We start from the raw sequence: 26,422 nt of genomic DNA, 5'->3' as shown, positions 1-26,422 counted from the left end.
TGCTCAGTATTTTTAGTTAACTGCCAGTATTTGGCCCAAAAAAATACCAGCCCATCAGGGGTTCTCTCGATCCGTCTGACATGTATTGTGCTGACAACAACCAAGCTGTTCTGACTTAAGAATCTAATCAGTACGACTTAAACTAACCACAAAATGCACTTAAATTTTGCAAGAATCCCTCAACTCACATATCATCCAAATGATTTGATGACTTGTACCATGTTTGCAAACCTAATCCATTGGATTAAGTCTGAGAAATTTACAATACAGACCCCTGAGCTGGTAAAAAGACAAACAATGTCCAAGGCACTTGCAGATGATTTGAATGTACCTGCAGGACTTGGCCCACTTGGTAGAATGAAGAGGCATGGACTCTCTTCACCGGCTGCTTTGTTTTTTTGCTTTCAATAGACATGCAAAGGGCAATGGTACAGAAAAACAACCATCACTAGGCCCCTGACTATGAGGCTCTGGTACACACTGCTTTCCATGGCCCAAACTGCACTATGAAGAGGAATGCCTCTACCCCTGCCTTTACACAGGACACCCGTCCTACATCCAAATCAGATTAACTGAAAAGCAATTAAGTAACATATACATTATTTACATGCAAAACATTACAATACATTTCTGTGGATATCACTTAGGCCTATATATTCTGACACAGAAACATCTGATAGTAAGCTTATATAGGTCTGTAAAAGAGCAACAACAGAAATACCCTCTGCATCAGTTTACATATGGCACATTCTAGGTGCCCTGTTGTACTAAGGTCTGTGGAACCCACCACTTCCTGAAAACCTGAAACATCTGAAAACTCAGCTTGAAGGTGATCACAGAATGAATGCAAAATGAAAAAAAAAAACACTGCATGTTGCATAGCACAACAAGCTGAAATGACTGAGCTGTTAGCTAGCACTAGCTTACCGTGCTAGAGCTAATGCTAATAGCTAATTACTAATGCTAATGACAAAGACTGTCAATGATACTTGGAAACTAGGAAGCGTAGTGCAACAATGATGTTAGCCTAGCACAACACAAGTGGCAACAATCCTATTCAGCTGGCCAGATGGAATTATAAATTAAATTATATGTGCCTTGGCTGTGTGTAAGAGCTGTGTGCACCCTGCCCTCTAGAAGGCAAGGGGTGGCCCTGTGACAGTGAGCAGGTGAGTCTGAAATAAAGTAGAAAGTGAACTTACTGGAAGGCCGAGCCCATCCTCTTGCCATTTTCTGGAACTCCAGGATCTGGACAAACATCACCAGCAAGACCACTCTGACTCACTGAAAATCAAAAACAAAAATATATGGTAAGCAGTGTTTGTCTTTTATGAGGTTATGATGTACATTTTAGTACATCTTGTAGCTGTTGGAGGCATCATCACATTATGCTGACAGGTAGATCCTTAACCTTGTTATTATAGCACTTTTTGAAGTAAGATGTAAATGACAGAGACAATAGTACTCTTGTTATTTGCCTGCAATCATAATATATTGTACCTATACACAGTCAGACAGTTTGACTAAAAGTTGTGTAATACCTGGAAGCAAAAACATGTAGTGAAAAAATAGGTTTTGCACAGAATTAAAACAGTGAAACAACTGTTGTGGCGGAAATAAAAACCTATACGTGCAAAGATTAATGAAGAGAACTGGCTTCAGTTCTGACATTTCAGCCTCTCATTCCCTCCTGTTTTTCTCCTTTATCTGCATGATCTGTTCTGTTCCTAAAAAAAGCACAAAAGCAAAACACTTGACAATTTTTGTCCAGCCCATATTCTGGATCTTGTATTGGTTTTAGAAGTCGCTCTGGCTGGACGCATCTGCTGCATCCCTGACACATAATGTAAATGTAAATGAGACCAGGCAACATGACAGGAACCAGTTTAGACTAGGTCTATCTTAATGGATGAATAATGATGGTTAGCAAAGCAAAAAAAAAAGGGAAAAGAATGAGAGGGGATGAAGTGCAGACAATGAGTACGCTGAAAAAGACTACAACGGTACAAAGAAAAAGATAGTAAAAGAAAGAGAATCCTGGAGGGTTATAAAATATGGCCTGGAGAAAGAGCAATATCTGACTGCTTAACACCTCTCCTGTTCTTTCTGCCCATCTTTGCTTGTACCTTTCACATTTGCTTCACCCTCTTTTCCTGTCTTCTCAATCTGCCTCCGCTCCCACTCACTCGTTCTCTCTACATTTGTATTCCCAGCTTGCTCACTCCGCTTCTTCTCTCTCTCACACACATTAGCTGCAATTTACAAAGGGATGCTGAAGTTTTGTGCATCCTAGCATAAAAGATGGATGGATGATTTGCTGCATTTGGGTGATGGTGTTACGTGTGTGCTGAGGGGTTGTGAGTGTATAGACACTGTGTTTGCATGTTTGTGTGAGATATGATGCAAACAGAACCAGCTGTCTTTTTGCTTTGCTGTGTTTTTGATGTTCTGTCCAAAAATCACCACACAAACACACTTTCTCTGTTGCGCTCGCTCATCCCTTTCTCTCTCACTCATGTTCAAATGGCTTTCATTGGCATCAAATATAAAGGTTCGTATTGCTGAAACAAATCCAGCTCATGCAAATAACATGAGATTGTTGTACGGGAAAAAAAGCTGCTAAAATTCACTGCTGGACTGATGTCAAAAATCCTCAAACTGACTTAATCCCATATTTGCACTTAAAAGACCATTCGACGTTTAAACACAAGCTTGTGATGCACAACGTCACTTCCATATCATCACAGTGTTTCCAGCAAACCTTTCATCTTGAAAAATCAACTTTTTAAAAAATGTTTAAAGCGTGATTCAATTTCTTGTTGGTACCCATTTTTGTTTGGCATTTCTGACATCTGCAGTAGATTCCATTTCGCATAAACTGCGCATTCTTGTAGAGACGGTTTCTGCTTACTACATGAGTAATTTGTCCTAAATTATTTACAATACACTCAACCCTAAGGCCACCCCCTAAGTTAGGGAGCCCACCAACAAGCAAATAACAAGAATTCAACAGAGCAATAAGGATAAAGGGATCTTGTGGCTATCATAGTGGTGGAATGTACATTTAATAAAGTACTGCAATAAGGTACAATTGGAAGGGGTTTGTTCTTTAATTAAGTATTTAAATTTTACAATCATCAGGTTTTCCAGTACGTGTGGAAACCCGTTGCTCTATCATCAGTTGTTTCAAGAATTACGCCGCAATTCCTATTAGCCTACTTTCATAATAAACTTTATCTAAAATGACATGAAGACTTAATAAAACCTTCAGGGAGAAATTGTGAAAAAATAGGTTATAGGCAATCCAATAAAATAGCTCGGCCATAAATCTCTTACCTTTATGGAGATGATAATGTTCAGTTTTGATTGACACTGTCAGAGCGGTATTAACTGAACTATAGGTTTATTATCAAGTGGACTGTATTATGTTGAAAGATGTTTCTAATGTTGTGACCAACCAATTTGAGGGGAAAAGAATATTAGAAACACATGACAATATAACACAGTGCAGTACAACACCACCACTACTCCACCTCAGCTGGCTGCAACAGAAAATGCTGCTCAAACTTTAATGCACCACTAATAATGTGATGGTAATCAAACAGTGACATGAACCATTTCTCTCCATAATGTGTACTTATTTAAGTACATTTTACTGCCAATTCTTATGTATTGTTGCTTACAGTGTACAACTTACATTTTGCAAATGCAGGACTTTTACTTGTAACAGTATTTTTATTTGTATCACCATTAACCCTCAACAAGTTTCACAATCAGTTTCTAAAATCTGAGGTCTCTTTTTAAATAGTTAAATTGCAGCTTTAATGTTTTGTTCTTTTTTTTTAATTTGTCCATCTTTGTCTTTCTGTTTTCTTGTTTTTGTTACATAGATACAATGTGAAACAAGAAATTAATTGTGAAGATAAGTGAAGTTTTTTCTACATAAATTAAAAAATAATTTGTTAGGGTACCAAATTTTCCTCTCCTTTCTTTCTCCTGTGTTCCTGCTGTGCGCTCCCCCTCCCTTGTCTTGCTTGTTTGTCCCTGGTTTGTTACTCTCTGTGTTTGTGTGTGTCTGTGTGTCTGCTGTGCTGCTGTTCCAGCTCCTTCCCACTGTTCCACCTGCGCACCTGTTCCTGACCTGCTCATCAACTCACCAAGGCACTGCAGTATGTAAGATCTGCTCCTCACTTGTCGCCAAATCGTACATTTACCCATGTGGTAGAACTCTTTGGTTAACTTTTGCTTTAGGAAATTGTGTCTTGTTTTCCATGAACCTTGCCTAATGCCTGTTTACCAGCGTCTCAGGTTCGCTCTCGTCTGACCGTCCCGTTTCCTGCCTCTCTCAGCTCACCGGTTCATCTGCAAATACCAGCTCAAGATCCTGTGCACAGCCTGCCCAGCCTCCAACCACTGATCCTGGCCCAGTCTCCCATTCAACTGCCTGTCCTGCTCTCCAGCCGATCCAGCCCAAACCCCAAACCAAACACCCAAAGATTCTACAATCAACAGCCTCTTTGAAACTACAAATCAGTCTCTGTGTCTGAGCTCTACTGCTTGGCCCAAAACCTTACTTCAAACATAACATAAATAAAAGAAAGAACACACTGACCTGCCAGTAGGCGACTTACGGTGCCAAAACATGTTAGTTAAATAAAGAACACTCTTCCAGAAAGTCAGCTCATGTTGGTAAGTTGTTTTTTCAAACTTATAATATTTCCCAGGACATTCAGGTCCTACAGTAAGCATGGAAACCAGCTGCTGTCCAGCCAGTGTTACAACAGTATTCAACATGTCGGCAAGAATAAAGAGATTATGTGGCTGCTGCTATGAACACATCAGTGTGTTTGAAAGCATGAGGAATGTTTCTGTTTCTGTCTGCTGCGTGGAGCTGTAGAGTTTGGTGTTGATGCTTAGCAAGTTAGATGATACTAGCAACACTTTTACATTACACTACAGGGAGTCGTTTAATTCAGTGTGAAAAGTTTAATAGAGTCTTCAAAACAAGGGAAATCTTGTCAATATGACATTGTTTCAAGGGAAATGATGTCATATTGAATATTTACTTTAAGGTTGTTTTTGTCTTTTCTGCTGTTAGTTTTCTTTTCTTTCTTGTAAGAAACTGTCGTTGAACTTCTAAAGAGAAAGAGCTATGAACAACTGGCTCAGGGACTTGGAGAGAAGTGGTAAACTGCTGGCTCAGAGAGCAAAGTAAAGACGGATAAATACAAAAGAGGTTTGCACTGAGAATGCAAAGTTTGGCTTTTATAACAGCTGACAGACTAACCATTAAAAAAGAAACTGTGGTCAAAGACACAATGAGAGAGGGTGCAAGGGGGAAAGGGAGAGGCAGGGGGAGCGTGAGAGAGTATTATTTGTTTGTGTTTGTATGTGTGTATGCACGTGTGTGTTTGTGTGTAATCAGCTGACATGTGTTTCAGGTAAGAGGTTTTGAGGTGCTCTTCAGACGCCTGCTGGATGAGGAGAGAAATGTGTGAAGTGCAGTTTGTTGATATGCTCTCTTCTGCTCTTCTCCTCTGCTCTTCTCGTTGCCTCTTATCCACTCTGCCCTCTCTTTTTCCTCCACCTTCTCATGCTCACAGGTCAATCAAGCCAAGAGCTGAATACTAGAGCCATCTATCCTGCCATCATTTTGTTGAACCCACAAGCCTCTCCACATAAAAACAAACGGTTTGATTCTGCGTTGGAGCCAAGTGTGATAAACCCAACAGATGATATTATTCTGAGGGTTACAGACTGTACTACCGTGAGGCTTTCCCCAAACTATTTAGCAGTGGTGCTGAACCATCTTGTAATTTTCAAGTTTCAAGTGGTCGCATCACGTTCGTTTGAGTAGACCACGGCCCAGCTCCACCTTGCTTGGCAATCCAAAAGAAAACACTGATTATAAATCACACTCTCTCAATGATGATTCATTACAGTTCTAGGTCATTGTCTAGGGAGTAAAACTCCTTAATCAAAATCTTTCAGCCTGTCTGTAATTATGACACATCCTCAGCAGTAAGATAATGTTACTGCTGAGAGAGGGCAACTATAAGCTGGGCTGCTCTTATTTGAACCACTTCACATTGTTCTAGCTACCACTTTTATGGTATATCTTTGTATTTGAACTATAGCTATCTATCCATCCATCCACCCATCCATCATCTATCATCCCTCTATCTACCTATCTGTCCATCCATCCCTCTTTCTATCTTCAGTATAATGTAGGATTTAATCAATAGTCAATCTGAGAATTTGTCATAAACAGACTATTCTCAAAGGGTATTAAACTTGCTCTCGTGTGTCTGTCTATTAGACTGTGCTTTAATATAGGCTAGAGGCTTTTACACATCGTCTTTTAGATTATGATTCATAAGCACTCCATTCTCTAGACAGGTAAAACTCATTATCATCAGTCTCTAGTTCTTTGTAATGATTATATATTACATAAAGACTGCACATTCTCTGTCATACAGCTATAATTTTACCACAGGGAGTCATACAGTGTAAAGAAATGTTGTTGGAAGACTGGTTTGGGACAAAAAATGGACCTGGGCTTTACTTTTTTTTTTTAATATTGTAATGATCCTGGTTCCCAACCTGATGGCCTCACTGTAGTATGTTGGGGTAACCTCACTGAGCCTTAAATCCAGTGTGAGAACATTTGACTCAGTTTTGGTCCCCATGATAAAAATGCTAGTATTTTTTAATGAGCATGGGTCCCATGGTGAGAAACTAAATATCTCATTTACGTTCAGAGCTCAAAAAGATTAAGGGATCCCCGGACTACACAGTTAACAGTCATTATCATCATTCTTTAGCTCCACATAATGATAACTGATAACAAAGCTAGTTCTGTACAGTGCAGCACTAATTTTACAAGGGGGATAGGTGCTTTTGAGAGTCTTTAAGCACATGTGCAAAAGCCACTGGTGATCCTTGTACATTGTACATCACGATAAAATTCATACGAGGCAGTGTGCAGTGAGATCTGGACCCCCTGAGGAAAAGCATTACAAGTCATAAGGTGAACTAAATGCCTGCAGCAAGCTTTACTGGTTGCAGAGTTTGACTTTGTTTTTTAAGGTAATGTATATTTAGGAGACACACAAAACATCACATTGTTAGGGATATATTGTAATTTAGTTAAATACATCTATATCAGCTTGTGAGAAACCTCCACAGACCACCATGGAAGGAGCGTTACTTCGCTTTTTGTTAGTTGGCCCCTCTCGTTACAAGCAAATGCAATAGCTTTGGAGTCAGCAGGATGACTTCAGGCGATTCTCTCATGTGGAAACCACTTTGTATTTGAGTGTATATGTGCTTAAGAGTATATCTGAGTGTGTTCACACTACAGTGTAAGCAAGAGTAAAAAAGAGAGTGTATATGTGAGATCTGAACTCTTCACCAAGCACCACATAATTGATAAATATAATAAACTGATTTGCCCCGGGAACTCCTCACATACTCATGCATACACTCAAATAAACACAGAGCATACTGGTTTTAATTTTAATTGCAGCAACAGATGAAGAAGCACACAAGCACATAGGATTTCTTTTTCTCATATACACACACATGCATGCAAAAACACCATACTAATGTTAATTGCACCAGCACATGCTTGGCTGAGCATGTAAATCAGCAGAATTATTGATGAGGGTTTTATTATGAAGCTAAATGCTAAGGAATGGATGAGGTATGAGCTTGGGCTTCTGTGATAATTAAAAGCCTCTGTCAAATGATCTGAATGCTATTTTAGAGGCATCTCCAAGATGCTAGGAAATATATCGGCCACCCCAGACTGTAGAGATATTTATTGTATTTATCATTAAATTCATTGTTTTATTGCTTTGTGGTCAATGTAGTGTTTAAGTTTATTTGGATTCCATTAGCCACCACTGAGGTGAAAACAATTTTTCCCGAGGTCCAGATAAAAACACTCCATGCCTCTATCTCCCATATGGATCATCTAATCAGACACTATACACACAGAAGATCTGCAGCCGCTCACAATATGGCTTGAAGAGCCTCTTTGCTGCAGTATCTCTTTAAAATGTGACTTCTTAAAGAAAAACTGATGCATTCTGATCCTTGTAGCTATCGAAGATCAGGTTCATCAGGTTTGAAGATATCACGAAGATGAAACTGAGTAAATATTCAAATGCTTAAACACAGCCACAAGAGAGGTTACTTTTAATGATTTCAAAATAAACCACAAAAACTGACACCTATTATGCACATTAGTTGCCAGCACAAAAACAAACAAGTGGTGTATTAGTAATGAATCATCTTGAGACCTTCTCTGAAAAGCTTTGTTTTTGCTTTCTTTAATTGTGTATTTTTTGAGATAACCAGGAACTTTTAGACAGTTTTCTTCAGATGTCACTATAATGAGAAACTGGTTTCATTTCAAATCTAACATCTGTAACATACAGCACATTAGAACACTCGAGGTATAGGCTATTTAAAATAAGCACTGTAAAACTACCAACACTAGTTTCAAATCAATTCAATTCAAAGATCTGAGTTTTTCAAAATAAATGTATTACTGTATTGTGATTTTTTTTTCTAATTACTCTATATTTTATTATAGAGAATTTTCCAAGTCACACCTGCAGCCTGCTGCAGCTGGAACAAGTCCTCCAAATTAAATGACAACATGCATTGCTTGTGACTGCCCTTCAGAAAGACACAGAGGTATTATCTGATCTGACAGCTGTATCAGAAGGAGGGTGTCATTTGTTTGTTCCTTTCAAAACTGTTACAAATATAAAAACAAAACCGTTTTCTGATACAGATAAGGAAAGATCATGGTTTGAGTTAAAATAACTGCTTGATGGGAAATCCTGAAAGGTGCACACCACATACCTGCAATGCCAGCGTGCAATGTCAGCACCAACATATGATTTGCGGAAACGACTGATGCTGTTGTTTGTTATGGAAGAGTCTTTCTAGTTGACAGTGTCAGTCCTGTCCATCACTTCAGAAAATGATATATTCACCTTCTTATTACTTCTTTGCTCGGCAATATCTTCACTGCATACCTACCAACAACTACAAGACAACAGAACACTAGGTCACGTTTACTGTAAACGGATGAGTGGATGAAAGTAACGAGTTGCTGCCAAAATCCTTTTAACCATTTACAGCGCTCAAATTACAGATGCAAACTAATCCCATGATTAGCTCTGACATGTAGTCATGCTTTGTATTCAAAGCTCTTCTTAGTTTAATTTGGAAAGTACAAGAGGTCGCTTTCATCATCTCACAAATGGCATGGAGAAAGGCATGACAGCACCCATTTAAATCCCATTGAAATGACATGTAGGATATGCACGTGTACAGTGTGTGGCCTTTACGATACGGGAACATTAGTCACTTGAAGAGCCGAACATGTGAAAAGGGGAAAGGAGAGACGAGAGGAGAGTAGAACACACTGTAGACAGACAGAAATTAAAGGAAGGCTTTAACATTTTTTTTAAACTTATATTTCATATCTTGGCCATCATTACTGTTCACAGTGGATTGTAATTTTTTCTAATATGTCTCAGAGGTGAGCTGTCACTGGTTTGCCCATTAATGACTTCACCTGGTGGGGAATACAGCTTTCTGGAATCTTGGCTGCACCTCCAAAGGGACTGAATAATAAGATGCGGTGGGACCATTTCCAGCTTTGGCCAAGAAGAGTCACAACACCAACCCTCCACTTAGCTTTTGGAAATTTAGACAGTTAAAACACAATAAAAAGACAAAATTGATAATACAAAAGCCTTATCCACTGAGAAGAAATTGCGACAGCCAGCAGAAAGTCACTATGCCGCAGTGAATTTATTATGAAATGTAGTCAGATTCCGTTTCTCACTCCAGCACAGGGAGGTGCACTGTTGGTGACAACAGGAGGCTTGAACATTTCTTCAAAGTTAAAATGAGAGAAACCATCAGAACAGAAACAAAGCAGAGAGCCACGAGTACAGCTTTCGGTATCAAACATGCTGGTTGTGTGAGGGGTTGACACAGTAACATGGCCACCAAGCAGCAAATCTGATTGTGCTCAAGAAGGAGTTGGGCTGATCAGTCCTCATTCCAATGAAGTAACAGCACAAACTCTGGCATACAAATGGACCATAGACTGACACAAGCAAAAATACTTGAACTGACACTGTGACACTAGTATTCTCATGATGAAATATTACCTTTGTACTATTCTTTTTGCTCTTTTTACTTATTGAGAAAAAGGGGACACTTATTTTGGATGGCTTTGTGGGTTGGTTTGAAATGAATTGAATTGTGGGACTAGTTTGAACTGTTTAAAACTGTGAAAAATAGAAGATTTTACTTGCTAAAGTGTAAGGAGTGCATTTTTAATATATATTTGCTTATATAAATAAACACTTTTTTTCTGTAAACATATATAAACTCTATTTATGTTTTAAGTGGTTTCATGTGAACCTTTGACCCTTCGTGGAGAAGAAGAAAAAGACAGAAAAAAACAGAAGAGTGTGGTACTCATTCTTGTCTCCTAGAAGGGCAACCCCAGTGAAAAATAGAAGAAATTATTGCTCCTGCCACATCAAAGATGGATGTAGGCTGTACGTCCTTGTGTACATACACTGTGTGTGTTTGTGTTTGTGTTTGTGTTTGTGTTTGTGTTTGTGTTTGTGTTTGTGTGTGTGGGCGTGTACGTGTATGTGTGTGACCAGATGTGTTTCAACTTGGGCTTAAAAAGGGCTGTCTAAATGACATACAGTCACGCTATCTGCAAACACACACAAACAGCAGACAGTGGTTTACTTACAGACAGCATTTTTGTGACTGGAGTCTTTACTGGGCATCATCTTCACCCCTCTGGATTTCAGCTCTATTGCTTTCTTAACTGCAGAAAGGAAAGGAGATTCATTTAATTATAAATCATACATTATTAGACCGTAATTACGGCACATCTTTTTTTCTGAAGCACTTCTTATGATTTTCAGGGTTGCTATTCAGTGCACGTCAACTATGTGCACAGTCCAGAGAGCTCTTCACACTCCCCCTCCTATAACAAACCGATGACAAATGCAATAGTTGCAGAAACTGAAAATTAGAACAGGGAAAAAGGAGAAGAGATTAAAAGACATAGAGAAGTGGAGACAAGAGAGAAGAGGGGAGAAGAGCAAAGGAGAGGAACAGCATTAAAATTTATCCCATCTATTTTATCCTAAGTAGCAGCATTGCAGAGGATAACAAACCAAACTATACTCCATGAGAAACAGAGCTGCACATTTCTCTCTCTCTCTCTCTCTCTCTCTCTCTCTCTCTCTCTCTCTCTCTCTCACACAAACACACACACATGCAGGTGAAACTGGCAAAAGTACCAATGCGAAGCGTGAAATGGACAGCTGGAGAAAAGAAAGTCAACATTGGGTTGGATTAGAAAAAAGACATGGGGACAGACAGCAAGTGAGAATCACTGAAAGAGAGACAGACTCTCCGTGTTTTGTGTAGGAAGCAGCCAATTAAATCTGGGACGCCACGTGGAAACTAATATGCGCCTTAATATGCTAATTAAGCCATACAGCCAGTCAATTAGATGGCAGGAAAGGTACAGCAAGTCCAGTCAAGTGACTTCTGTCCCCAATAAATACTAATCTCAATTACATCATATGCAGATTTGACCCAAGAAAATAACCGTGCAGTCCCAGGTCAGTCTTAGTTTGTAAAAGTGTCCAAACGAAAACTAAAAGACCCTCAATACTAATGCGTGTCCCATCACACACAAAGATTAATACTTAATACAAACACTTGTGCACATCATAGGCGTAAAAGTGTTTGTGTGACATACCTTGGTATTGAGCGCTGAATCCTTTTCTTCGATGGTTGCTGTCTGAAGTGAAATGTATCCGAAGCCAGTTTTTATTTGATATCACTGGTGAGGGCAGGGTTGTACCGGTCAACCTGGAAGTAAGCAAATAAAAAAATATCTACTGAGATTCACATTTTACAACTATCTGCAATGTGACTTTTTGATAAAGTTTGGACTAAGTTTGTTTGGACTATCGTTTTGCTCCATCGCATATCTACTTGATACTATGGAGAATACAGCAGAGAAATGGGAAGGTCAAGGTAAATGGGAAAGAGAAGGTATGATGTAACAAAACTGTTGTTATTACAGACCCACAGTTTTCACATTTGCACAGTAAGACACAGAGCCCTTCCCCAGGAAATAAACTGTTACTGTTATGGAATGTATGTGTATTTCTATGTCGCTGTATGGTCCACAGTGGTGGTCAATATCACACTGAAAGAAGGATTACAGCCTCCTCCAGAAATGGATGACGTTTGTCATAACGTTCTGTTACAGTGTGTGCACTTAGTTTGTGGATGGAAGATGAGATTTACATATTTTGATTTGAGGTAGAAAAAAAATCTCCAACAAAAACGCAGTTGTTGGAGGAAAGTGCTTCAAAATTGCTGCCATGTAATCAGGGATTGCAGCGCGACCAAACACTGTTGTGAAAAATGTGTGTTGTGAAATTGTGCGTCACAAATAACTGCACAACACAGAAGTGTGAATAACTCTCAGGATCCATATGACTTCATCTGAGGGCCTGCACATAATAAAAATATGCCTCTGTGAAGCAGAACTTTCTAGAGTATGATTTTGATATCACTCTGCATTGTCGTCCGAGGAGCAAAGGCTGGCTGTAATTTACGGAGGTTTTAGCTGAAAGGCAATTTGTTCCGCTGGCTTGGAAAATGCGGATGTGGGAATTGAATGAATGATATTATCCATTCACATAATGATCACCGCTGACCAAAAGCCGGTTGTGTGCAGTCATACTGGGTACAGTGTAACTCCCATACCAAAGTGTGTTTAACTGAAGAAATATTAAGCAAAACTTAAAAATATATATATATATATTAAAATGCACTAAAATGCTTTTTTTTGTTTGAAATGTCCAACATTAAAATCATCTCTGATTAACTGGAATGCAAGAGAAATATCTATTGTAAACTTGTCTAAGATTTGACCAAATAGTTTGGGATTTGGAAAATGTGCAATGATTGTGTGATTCTGAGTTCAGAACAACAGAATGACAGAAGTCAATTATATCTTATACTTATGTACAATAAAAGCAAAACATTACAGGAAGAGGAGAGGAGAGAACTATTTAGCTGAAGAGGTGAATGGAGATAGTTAAATAGGAGAAAGTCAGGAAAGTTTCCATATTCAAAAACAGCAGTTTCTAAAGCATCACCACTGACACACTGAGTTGGTTACCTATGGTAAATCTTACATTATCATCTTACATCTCTTGCATTTTTTTTTACCACAGTAACCAAGGCAGTGGTAAAAAAAAAAAAAAAAAAAAAAATATATATATATATATATATATATATATATATATATATATATATATATATATATATATATATATATATATATATATATGGAAAATGGTGCACAGAGAGAAAAAAAAATAAAATGATGCAAGAAACTGCCTGGAAGCCAATGTTCTGCCATCCTCCCTAGAGCCAGTGCCAGTGCCCTTTAATAATGCCGCAGGTATACTGATCAGATAGAGAAAGACAATGAGGGATGAAGAAACACAGATAGGGAAAAGGGCAGAAGCAAAATATGAGAGGTGGTAAAAAATATTAAGCACGCTTGTTAGAGGACCTTATTGAGTGCTTATTATAGGAGACACAAAGTTCTGTCTCTGTGAATACAGTTGGGAAAGTTATCAAATCCAAAAAAAAAAAAAAGACTGAAAGAGACAGTTCATGAAAATCAGAGAAAAAGAAAATGAAAAATGTCAGATAAGACAAAAGCACTGTCAATGTGTCTGCCCCAAGGCACTTTAACTCTATACTATGCACAGTGAAAAGACTACAGTGGAGCGATGTGTTATCACTCGATGAGTCAATCAGTGGTCTTTATCAGTTAGTGTGGTTAAATACAAATGTGTGGTAGTGTGACATAATGACATGACATATGTGAGATATGAGCTTGGAGTTTATGAGGGCATTATATAATGCATACATTTCACACTCAGCTTTTCGACACTCAAGTAAAACAGATAGTAAATATAGACAACTATATCCTGTGGTAAACAGTGTAAGGGAGTGATTTCAGACACGACCACAGTTCTGCACCTGATCTATGACCACCATGTGCAGCGGGGCAAGTGAAAATGATGAACAATTGCTACAGGCAACAACAAAGCATCATATTATTGGGTTTTAGGCCTGTAAGAATTTCTTTTTTCCGCATTTCAAAACACTCTGGTTACTCTGGTTACATTAATAATTATGCAATTTTCTTTCAGCTAGACTTGTTAAACCAGCCTGGTAAAAGAAAATGTTCTTAGATGACCTGTCAAGTAAAAAAAAGAAAAGATTTGTATGATGAAACAGATTACTGTTAAGAACTGATCACTGGACTTTGCTGTTTTGTCTCTGCTTGAAGTCAATTTATATTTGAATCAAAGCTGGGAAGAAAAAGGAACATATCTTACCAAGAACAACTGAAAGTCAATTAAAGAGCAAATCAAGTAATTAATGAGTTTCTATATTGAAGTAAATATAAAAATGACAGTGAACTGACAACAGCGGGAGAATCAGTTAGACTGCTATTTCATCAGCTAATACATAAGAATTATATCTATTGTATTTATGACAATGGATTCACGTTTTGTAATGTAATCTCCAAATCCTATTACAGTACAGTCAGAACATGTATGAATAATTGAAATGGGAAACACTGAACTTAGAAACATAGCTAAGAAAAACTACAGAGTGTTATTATTCTTGTTTGATGGGAACCACTATTTGTGCAAGGCCATCATTAGCTGGGCTGTATATTAATATTAATGAGTGGAATGTGGACCATGTCAACCATGGTGTGATGGTTTTGGTAATCATCATGGACAGATGCTTTGAGGACTTGGGGGGCACTTGCAGCAGTGGAATACAAATAATAGAATAACAAGTTTTGCTTCAGTAAAAGTAGCAATATCACATTATTAATGCCATTACACCTTGAAGTCCTGTGTTCATAATTTTACTTACGCAGATGCAAAAAAAAGTATTAGCAACTAAACCTGACCTAAGAGTACTCATTATGCAGCCGAATACCCCATGTAAGAGTGTTATATTAGTAATTACTAATACAGTGCTGTGTAAGCATTCAGGATTTTTTTTCGCTGGCTGAGGTGTAGATACAAGAATTGTAACTACTTTAAATGAATACTTCAGTCTATAAATGCATCATATTTCAGAAGATTATCAGAGGCTTTATGTGGGTAATCTTGTATTTCAAAGTAACTAGTGAGTATTGATGTCAAATAAATGTAGAAGAGTGAAAAGCACAAAATATTTTTGAAAAATATAATGAAGTTGAAGTATGAAGTACAAGAATAAAGTTGCGCAAAATGGAAATACTAAACTAAGTAACTCAAAACTATACTAAAGTGCTGTACTTGAGTAAACTTTGTTACTTTCCACCTCTGGAACCTGGCCCTCTAATTATTCACTGAATTACAGCATTATTGTACCATGTCAGTCATATTTACATGAAAATAAGGTCATATTTGGTCCATTTTATAATATAATTTGATTTAGTGGAAACTAAATGTGTGTGCGGTGTTGACTCACATTTAATGGTACCAACAGTCTTACCAACATTTCTGTCCTGAAGAAAAACAATCACCTGTTCAGTATTACTTTGGGAAATCACTGCTGATTTTGTTCTGTTACAGCCTCAGGCCCTGCGCGTTTGCAAAACAGTGGTTATGTAACAGAAAATACTATTTATATGCAATGATAGCAATATGATATTGTTGTAAATTCACTCATTTGATGTACAAATCAACTAATGTGCATTAGCTCATATTAATCTCATGACAATGCAGTTTGTATATTACCTCAACAATGGTCTGAGCTGATCAACATACTAGTACCTCAGTGTCACACAATTGTAAAGACCCTTCTGTGGACCTCAAGCAATTCTATTCCAGCTTTCGTAAATCCAAATTTAAACCCTTTTACAACTTGTTTAGCAAAACATTTGTTTTTTTTTCCATCAATGCCTTGCAGAAATACTTCTGGGAAAAAGAATGACTTAAGAAAACTTTGCTTGGAGCTTCTCACTACATGTTTTCGTGAGCTCATTTTAAACAAATTATCAGCTTGAGATGAACTGAAAATCTGCTGCCTACTAACAACATCTGACACTCCTTGTGTCACAATGCCACACAAATTGTTTCATTACACTTACGACAGACATACGTCTGTGCTGGTGTTTTACAACTATGAAACATTGTGGTCAGATTAACACATTAAAGGTTTAGAGGAGAATCTGATGATTTGCCTGTTGGGATTCATGTCGCAGCAGAATGTGAAGATGCCATGTTAAGTGTAACCACATGTTCAGTTATCATATTAGGAAGGCCTCTGTCCTGGAATACCTTTGCATGCGTTGTAGTGTATGTTAGCGCAAGAACAGCTCATGACTTCTTGCCAACTGGTTGTATGACTGTTGAGACATAGGGCATAGAGTCAATCACATTTAACTTCTTTCTTCTTGAAAACACTATGAAAGTGAATTTAATTTTTCTTCTTTCAGACCTTTCCTTCTGACATTTGGTGATAAGGTTTATCTCCTATATTCTATACAATATTTTCTAATCTTCAACCTGTCAGTGTTTTGCGTGTTTATGTGAGCAGACTGTTTTGCAAGCAATTCCCACCACACCTTCTCGCAGTGGCATGTTAAGGCTTTGACTGAGTGACACTTCTGCAAGACAGCATAAAAGAAAAAAAACTTCTAAAATAAAGTTAGACAGCAAGAAATGTAAGTTAAGACTTTAACAATTTTTCACCACATAGTGCACCTTTGCCACAGACCACAGACTGCACTTTATTTATGCACAATAAAAGATATTGGAAATATCTTTGAATGGAGTAACGATTAACTTTTTTTTAGTTTACCTAATTAGCTGATAGGTTTTGGGGGATGTCATGAACCCTAGTAAGTTCTAGTAGCCAGCAAATGTGGTGTCAATCACTGGAGCCAACTGTGTTCAAAAATGTCTGTGTTTCAAAATGCTTAAGAGCGATAATTCATTCCCAGAAGAGATGTTTGTGCAAGGCTGTCCTGTAAAAATGAGCCCATACATTACAATGGCAAACAGGAGGTACAAGCAACCTTCAAGACTCTGGATGACTTGTTGCTTTGGAGGATTTCTTCCTGTTTGGACTCTGTTCTTTAATAACTGTGTTTTCTTTGCACATTTTGGTGATTTGGTGTCTCCTTTCTGATCTCTAGTGATGAAACACTACCCCTCTTCAACTAGCCGTTTTAGAGTCAGCACTGAGGCTGAGGTCAGAATTGGATTTATATTAAAATCCAGGTAAGAGCAGAATTATGGTATGTAGTGCTGATGATTAAGATTAGGGTTAAGTGGCAGTAATGAGTGTGTGTATCCTAGACAGAATTATAGGGGACTGTGTGTAGGAGACAACAAAAAAAATGGAGAAATATGAAAAGTAGAGAGAGCAAGAGATAAAAAAAACTGTGAGATATGCTGCACCTCTTCCATTATTCATAGGGACAGGCCAGCTGCCTGACATTGGAATGAGAGAGAGACAAGAGGTCAGAGAGAAGGAGGACAGGGGGAAGGGACCGAACTGAAAGGAAAGGGGAGAAGGAAGATAGAGCAAACGAGTAAAGAAAAGATGAGAGTGATAAAAGTTTGAAAGACGACAGGCCTAGATGGTGAAAAGGAAACAGGCAGCAGCACAGAGGTCAGGTGGAGATGGAGAGGAGAGGGGAGACAGATAATGAAGGACAGGTCTGACAGAAAACAGTAGAGCAGACGACAAGAAGAAATGCGACAGAAAGCAAACTTAGAGGAAGGACAAAAGCAGAGAAGAGAAAAGATAGATCCACGAGAACACCTTCAGAGACAAACCAGGGCTGATGGATGAAGAACATAGGAAAGGAGGTGAGAGTGGGATATCCGCTTAAATGAACAGGAGGAGAGAGATAACACCAGCCGAGGAGAGGTCACAAGTGAGAAAAGGTGAGACACAGAGACAAGTCTAAATAAGGTTACACATTACAAATACAAGTTCGCAAAGGATGGAAATAAATGAGAAAGCAAGTGGAACTGGAAGGAGAGGAGTGATGGGAGAGAGGAGAGGAGGGGATGGAGAAGCGGGGCGAAAAGACAGAATGGAAAGTTTCACTTGAAAATCATGAAGATAAAACAAAGAGGAACGTGGAGTAGGGGAGACAGAAAGAAGAGGTTGCAAAACAAAAAAAAAAAACAGGAAATGAGAACAGAGGAGAGGAGATGAAAAACAGAGGAAGAGTAGACAATAAAAGAAGAGAGGCCAAATGACAAAAAAAAAAGAGAGGAGAAGGGGACAAAGAAACCAAGAGCAGGAGAGAGGTATTTCTGTGCTTACTGCAGCACTTCTCTATTATTAGAACACAAGCTTTTTGGTGATACATGATCACAACGACACAGACATAACGTTCTACTGTCTGGGCACTGTTGTTTTGGCCCTCTGTCCTCCCTTCTGCTTGTATATTATTTTAAGTTTATTCTAGCACTGCTCTTATTGCAGGTCCCTGTGGATGTAAGCATCTGCAAAATGACAAAAAAGCCACTGTAAAAATAAATGACTGGATACAAGTCAAAAAAGTTGGAAAGCACATTATCCACAACAGATAGCTGTTTATTCCAAGTGCTCGGTGCAAACCCTGGTACACTGGTACTTTTAATCTCATAACACACCCACGCACTCGCACAGAAACACATACACACACACAGCCAGTAAACATAATTTAAAATGTAAATGTAATAACAGGGCAAGAGAGGTGTTTGAAAGTGGAGAAAAGAGACTAATAGAGGGCTGGTGGTTACAAAATGGGGAGCAGGGAGAAAAGGCAAACAGGAGTATAAGAAAGGAAGGGATCTATCGGGAGGACTGAAACGAGATGTAACAGAGGGGCATGGGAAATAATACACAAAGTTTTGTCGTTTTTTTTTAAGGGGAAATTTAGATAAAGTCTGGCCCTATTTCTTAGGCAGATGTCACTGAATCCTTCATGGAAAGGTAATGAGGATGGACAAGGTTCATTCCAGGATGCTGCAGGACTAATATGATGCACTTTGACTTGGCAGACAAAGTTTCAGTAAAAGGGCTGGGGGCTGTGTTTAAATGATCAAGGAATCACATGGCTAAATCTTTCTGGGAAAACCTACCAAGGTCAAAGTGCTCAAAAAGAAATTCTGACTGAATGTTAAACCTCACCATAACCTAAACCATTTGTACGGAGCAATGTGGGCTCAGTCATGGGAAAATGGATCAGCATTTTATCCACTTGAAGTTATTTCAGCAGTGATTGGGATTTGCTGATCTTGTCTATGTGTGTTTTAGGGTTTTGTAAGATGCTCATGGCTGTTTTCCCTGATGTTTTGTGTGGGAGGTGCTGTGGGAGTGTGGGGCGTCAGAGCGATCGAGTTTGTTCAAACAAGGCACTGGTGTTCCTTGCCTTTTCTCCTGTTTGCATTAAACAACAAGCAACCAAACAATCAGCAGTGACATTAGCATGGCATTTCTGCTGTTTGCAGATGATGTTGTCCTGGTTCATCAGGCCGTCATCTCTGATTCCCCTGGGTAGTTTACAAATTGTGATCTACTTAAGATAAGACTCAACGCCATTGTGACTGAGAGCATAGTTGTCTGCTTGTTGCATTAAGATGAGCAACTGCCTCTTGGAGAAAAATTCAGGAGTTTTACCAAATCAAATAAAATCAACGAGACAGACAGCCACTTGTGTGCATTGTTGACAATCAGTAGACAATAATGAGATTGTAGTTACTGCTGGAAACAGTGGGAGTGGCTGTTCTCATGCTTGATGATTGTAACAATGTTAGAGGTTTGGCGTACAGTAGAAACCTGATGTTGATTTAAAGAAGGCCGTTGAGGCAGTTCTGGCAAATGGTAAGGATGCTGTGCCAGCTTTACAGGAAGGGGAGTGGGGTGGTCTGAGGGAGAGCCTGGAAAAGCAAGAGGAGCTACATCTCCCACCCAACCTTCACTGTGGCTCTGGAAGAAGAAGGTGCAAGAGGTTGTCACAAAAATTACATCTGGCTGTTGTTTTTGCTCTGTGGCCACCGAATGAATGTCCTGTTTAAATTACTGACCTGGGTAAGCAACTAGAAACTAGATGACTGAATGCAAATTACTTGGCTACTACTGTTTCTATCACAGCCAATAAAGTAATTAAAAATGAAACAGTGCGCGCATGTACGTGTGTGAATGCATAAATGCGTGCGTGTGTGTGAGAGTACGAGAGCAGAGAATCAGAGAAAGAAATGAAAAACAAGATAAACCAAAGTTAACAGACAAGAAAAAAGGAAAGATAATAACATACAACAGAATGCAACCCAGTACAATACAATACAATACAGTGCAAGTGAATGGAAAAATACTTAAAGCCTCACCTTTAACATAAGCCATCCAAGTAATTGCATGTTTAGTTACTGATATGAAGTCTGTATGATTACCAGTTATTTTGTGTTCATATTTATATTTTTTCTTGCTTTTTAAAGTCTGATGGAAGTGGCATCAGCGAACTGTCTCAACTGACCAACAGTAAAAAGGGAGACAGCTGGACCGATTACATAATTTTACAAAAGAACGAAGGTGAACTGTGTCATTACTGTGAAGCAGTAGCTTCTGGAGAAAGTATTATTATTATTATTATTATTATTATTATTATTATTATATTGTTTATTTATTTATTTTTTCCTACACTGGGAAGTTAAGGGATCGCAAAAGTTATTACAGTTCTTCCTGGGGGATGCATGAACAAGTGTGCCTAATTTCACAGCATACTACTTGAAGTTGTCAAGACATTTCACTGAAAACCACCGATGTTAAACTGCTGGTGGTGATATAGGAAAAGTCACAGGCTCACCAAAGTCATTGGGATTCATCCTCTGGGGACCATGGACATTGTGAACAAGTAAATGAGTATTTGCTTAAGCTATGTTTTGAACTCTGGAGGTGCTTTGCATTGAATTTCTTTACAGTTAGTTTATCATGTTTGTCATGTATTGATCCATTAAAACAGGTCAATGACTTCTTGCAGGCGTCATGGAAAAGTAGGAGACCTGATTTGCGATTAATGGTTTCATCACACTATGTGTAGAGACCCTGTGAGTCAACTCAAGGAATAATTGGCAGTTAGGGCTTTTGATTTAGTTAGAAGCCTGTAGAAGATAGGAGGCAAGAGATTCAATGTGAAAATTCTGAGATTCCATCAACCTCTTTAAATCACCATAACAAACCACTGCTCATTAAAAATCTTTGACTATCAGGGTGATGATACGTTATATCAAATTCTTGAGTTTTCCGCACTAGCAACTGGTTTAAAATCAATGTGAATAATGTAGTGAGCAATAAGGAACAAAATATGATTAATTGCTGGTGGTCGTGCCACTTGGATATAATGGCCTTCAGCAGTGTAAGAATTCATTCAGTTGAAGAAAATGACAGCATTTCAGTTTGTCTTGTGAAAGACTGAGATATAGGAGGAGAGGAAAGTCGAAAGGGGGCAAGGAAAGCCAGAGAAGAAGGGATAGCCAGAGGGAGTGTTGAGAGTGCAGGGAATGGAGGGGGAAAAAAAGAGAGAGAGAAAAACGAAGGAAGGGGAGGAGGTGAGAAGGGCAGAGGTTAGAGTGTAGGAAGGAAGAGAAGGGTTTAAGACCAGGAAGGCCCTACTGTATTCATTCATAAAACAGATAAACACAGTTCATTTTAAGAAATCAGATAAAAAATCTATAGTCTATTCAGATTTGAAGATAACAGCAGTAACAACATCACATTTAACAGCCTATATTCCACATAAAGCCTTTATTTAGGATAAGCTGTTTATGTGTTCTTCATATTCAGGTCACCAGAATCCCGGTACACACGAATTAACATGTAAATTGAATTTACCAAGGACTCAGTAAGAACAGTGCAAAGTTGCTGTGGTATGTGTGTAGATCTTGGTGCATTCCTGTTTTATTATCTGTGTTCTCAGAATAAGAGCTTATCTATGCTATTCCAAATAGGATTTTTTTTTTTACAAGAAGCTGAAATATTCAGAGTATTTACAAGATATTGGTCTGAAATTAAACAAAATTGCTCTGAAGTATGTATTTGTGGAGGCTGTCACATTATCAGTCCAGAATGAGCAACTTGTCAATACTGCCACTGTTTTTAAGCCTTTATCAAACGTGTCTGCCATTAATTACAAATACTAGTTGACTGATTCTTTGACAAAATGCCCTGTACATCATTAATCTGTACACATAAATCCAATATTCATAGTTGGCGTGAAGTAGATGTTTGTGAAATCAGGGCCACAGGTCATTTCATTATACAGCTAACATAGACTAAAATTTACACTAAAGCTATATTTAGAGGTGGTAGAGGTGGTCAGAAAACTGGTTTCCCCAGGTGGATCTGGATTTTCATACTGATTCATGGAAAACATGAGCAAATACTTGCACTGAGAAGGACCGATGACCTCCTGAGCTGCATACAAAAACAGCTGTGACCTGTTGACATTTCACTTGCTAAATAGGGAAATAAAGAGGAATACATACAATAAACCATGCAGTGTGATAAAGACATCGGACTACAGTCCATACCAGCGACAAAAATGCCCGGAGGTCTTACCAAATCTCTCCTTCTGTCTCTCTGACCCTGTTTCTCTCTCCCACTTTGTCTGCTTTCATTTCATTCTCTCTCACATACTCCATGCACTCTTCTTTATATTCCGCAAATAATCCCGGTGAAATAAAGTTCACATTAGCTAGTAACTGCGCTCTTCTGACAATCAGTCCTCATTCAGAAGGCAGGTTTTGAAAATATTGGGTACAACTATCATCCAGGACATGATGTCACCATAATCAAATAATTCACTACTTAGTACAGTTGAATGTAAATAAATATAATTTTATTTGAATGTTTGTGTGTGCGTGCGTGTGTGCGTGCGTGTACGAGTGTGTGTGTGCATGCATGTGCGCGCAGCAGTCTTTGTGGGTATGCGTGTATATGTGACAGCTAGACAACCTGACATTCAACCTGCCAGCTAGCAGACAGGAACATGAAACAGGAAATTGCTTTTGGGACAGCCAATCAGAAAAAGCTCTCAGTAAACAGGAAGAACCCGTCACAGTGGTCCTGTCAGGTGTCAGTCATTTTCACAATGACCTGCCCACATGCCTCAGTGAAAACGTCAGTCATCTCTTAATCCCACTTCTGGAGAAAGGTACTTAGGATGGTCTAAGACTGTGCATGGCAGAAGCCCATTTAAGCTTGCCTTTATTTAATTATATTGTTTTAGGCCTGGATCAGTGAACTTTGATTAAATATACAAGGTGTTTGGGAGGTCTTTGGAGGCTAAGATGAAAACCATAAAATTGCAGCAGCTCCTGTTCAATTCCAACTAGAGACCTTTGTTGTTTACCCCCCTCTCTCTCCCTCTCTGTTTTCCCACTGCATTAGCCCTGCAACCTTTTTGATAAGGGAAAAAAATGGGGAAAAAAGAACAACAAACAAATAGTTTACCGCACATAACTACTGATAGTGAAGTCTAATAGTGAATGTTAAAGTAAGTTCACTTTGTAAAGCTAGTATAATATACTAGTAATCAATTTAATTTAATTTAACTTCATTTAATTTAATCTAATTTGGCGATTTAAAGTGTTATTCTGATAAACATACATTATACATTTGGAGTTCATATCAGATCATATGAATGTAGTGTCAGTCTGCCAACTTATATACATTTTATCTTGAGATTATATATTTTAATGTTTTGCCCAACACATAACAAGATACATACTTGTGATCTGTGATCTGATTTTTTTTATTTATGTGCAGAAAAAAATTAATGCAACTGCTTTTTTGCAGTTGAAACCGCGTTTGTTGTGGTGCGTAATTTCACAGGCTGTTGTGGTGGCTCATCAAACAAATTGCCAAATTACCTCCTTCAAGAGAGTGGGACTGTTAACCTAGTAATAGTGTTTTTATTTAGTCGGCCTAATAATGTGAATGCTTATGGATGTTGAGACCAGTCCAAATCAGAATCATCAAGTCAAAAGGCTTCAGCTGTGGCGGTCACGTGACGAAATGTTGGGTGTAACCCTCCAGTATGCTGCCCGTCTTCCCCCTGCATTGCAGAGGGTGGGTTGACAGTGGTCCGTGCATGTTATACCGTCAGAGACAAGCTGTGTGTGTGTGTGTGTGTGTGTGTGCACATTTGGGTGTGTGTAATCTGTCAGACCCTAGAGAAACGATCAACAGCTCAAACTGTCAGAGGGCCACTTAAGACCTGTCACAGACACACACAAACATACACACACACACACAGACACACACTAACGGTATCGTGAGAATGCCATGGTTGATACGTACTGCTCTGCTGGTGACAGGACTAAATGTGCAATTATTCCCCATTCCTTTTGTTTCCATCTAGTGCTATCCTCTCTGCCTTCTTCACTCCACTTATTTATATGTCGACCTATCCATTCTATTTCTTACGCCACAATTCTGAACCATTTTCTACACATGGAAGACAATGTCATCTATCAGCTGGAGTCGGGAGAACATGAAAAATGGAAGACGGTTTCTGCAGGACACTGTGATCTATAAAAGCATTTTCAGGAATCATATTTACCAGTTAGAAGAAGAAGATTAATAAAGATTAAAATTCTGAAATTTTGAACTTCCGCTGTTAAACAGCATTGCCTCATCATATAATCTCCACTAGATGCAAACATTCGTGGTTGCATAGACATTTGTATTTACTGAATTGAAAAGGCCATGTCACCTTGAACAGTTCTGCAGATCTTTGGGACACTTCAGAAGCGATAAAACAGGGAGAAAAAGAGTGACTGCATCTTATTTGTTAACATTGCAGACATATTGGTCAAGTCTACTAATGTCGATTTCTGAGCAGGTCTGGCTCACAGGCTGTTATTAAGGCCGGACTACTTTTTTCACTTTCCCCCTCTATAGATTTTTCCAGCAGTTCCAGCAACTTTAACCAGCAACAATCCTGCATGCCTAACCACTGGGCTGCCCTCACTCCTCCAAAAACACATCTAAGCCTTCAACGGAGATGTGTGATATTCTGAACAAACCAACGTGAATTCCAACAGCGCTCTAAATTTAAAAACCTGAGTGTGTTCTGGTACAACAGAGTGCCAATTTTCAAACACGACCACAGAAAATGGGAGTGAAAACAACAATTTATCACCTTCCCAGTGAGATTTGAATAAATCAGGAAAATCAACAGGACTCCTAATCAATCAGTGCACCTAATCAATCAGTAGTTGTATCTGTCCTCCCCAACAAAATCATTAGTCCTCTTTTAATATTAAATGCCCCCCTTGAAAGTATACAAGTCAGAGAAAATTGCAGTGAAAACAACAACTGTTCTCTTTAATGTGAACCAGTCAGCTTACAGAACAATGAAGCCTCCAGGCTACTAATCCTTGGAAAGAAGTATCCTGTGTCCCCACCTAATTTACAGAACAAGGATATGGAGCCCACTTTGTTTATATGTGTTTTTGTTTTGTGTGTGTTTCGTTACTTTTAGATCCAAAACACAAAAATACATGTTTGCTACACACCTCAGATATCATGGTGATTGTGTCTGTCTGCTTTCATTACGTATTTATACACCATTCAGCATAGATGCCTCAGTCCTGCTGATTTTCACAAGCACTCCCGTGCCCTAACACATGACTATTTTTTTTTCCAACACTGTAGTCTGTGTGTGTGTGGCATGTATTTACCATATGCTTGGTGCTTCTGTCCCGCTGATTTCCAGGAAGTCATATTTGTCCTCTAATAAGAAGTCGTTGAAGACGAGAGCTATGGTGTCCCCAGGTTCAGCGAGGATTGACCATGTACAGTCCAGGTTGTTGTCATACTCTGCGGGGTATCCAGGGCTGGTTATTGAACCCGCGGTGCCTCGTAACGTACCACCACATGCTCCCTCCGCTGGAGAGAGACAGACAGATAAGGAGGACAGAATGAGAAAGAAAAGCAACTCTCTAACATACGCAAGCATTTTTACACTGATTTTAGTGCTTTCTTTTCTGGGGCTGGCTTGATAGTTTTCTTTTCTTTTTTTTTGTTGTTGTCTTTTTCATTTTTGTCCATGAATTAACACATAACGAATGTACTATTATATAAATTAACATATACAAACAAATACAAAATATAATTTAACACATGCTAATAAGAATACCACAGCTAAAATGACAATTACATTGTTATTTTCACATCCTTATCCTCATCTATCACTATTGAATTTTCATTAACACATCATCATCTGTACATCTTCAAA

At 38.6% G+C, this 26,422-nt stretch overlaps 1 protein-coding gene across 1 annotated transcript in view; it reads right to left on the bottom strand.

Moving 5' to 3' along the window:
• Positions 1 to 26,422, bottom strand: part of LOC121182366 (CUB and sushi domain-containing protein 1-like) — a 282,979-nt gene that overhangs the window by 164,412 nt on the left and 92,145 nt on the right. The window contains exons 4-7 of the mRNA XM_041038832.1: positions 25,866 to 26,073; positions 11,831 to 11,943; positions 10,805 to 10,882; positions 1,203 to 1,284 (exon numbers count right to left, since the gene is read on the bottom strand). Coding sequence (XP_040894766.1) covers positions 1,203 to 1,284; positions 10,805 to 10,882; positions 11,831 to 11,943; positions 25,866 to 26,073 — 481 coding nt within the window. The remainder of the gene's footprint in view (positions 1 to 1,202; positions 1,285 to 10,804; positions 10,883 to 11,830; positions 11,944 to 25,865; positions 26,074 to 26,422) is intronic.

This window comes from Toxotes jaculatrix, chromosome 1, assembly GCF_017976425.1.
Source record: "Toxotes jaculatrix isolate fToxJac2 chromosome 1, fToxJac2.pri, whole genome shotgun sequence".
Lineage (NCBI taxonomy): Eukaryota > Metazoa > Chordata > Actinopteri > Toxotidae > Toxotes > Toxotes jaculatrix.
Note: the sequence above shows the minus strand (reverse complement) of the source record. Positions and strands in the feature narration are given on the sequence as shown.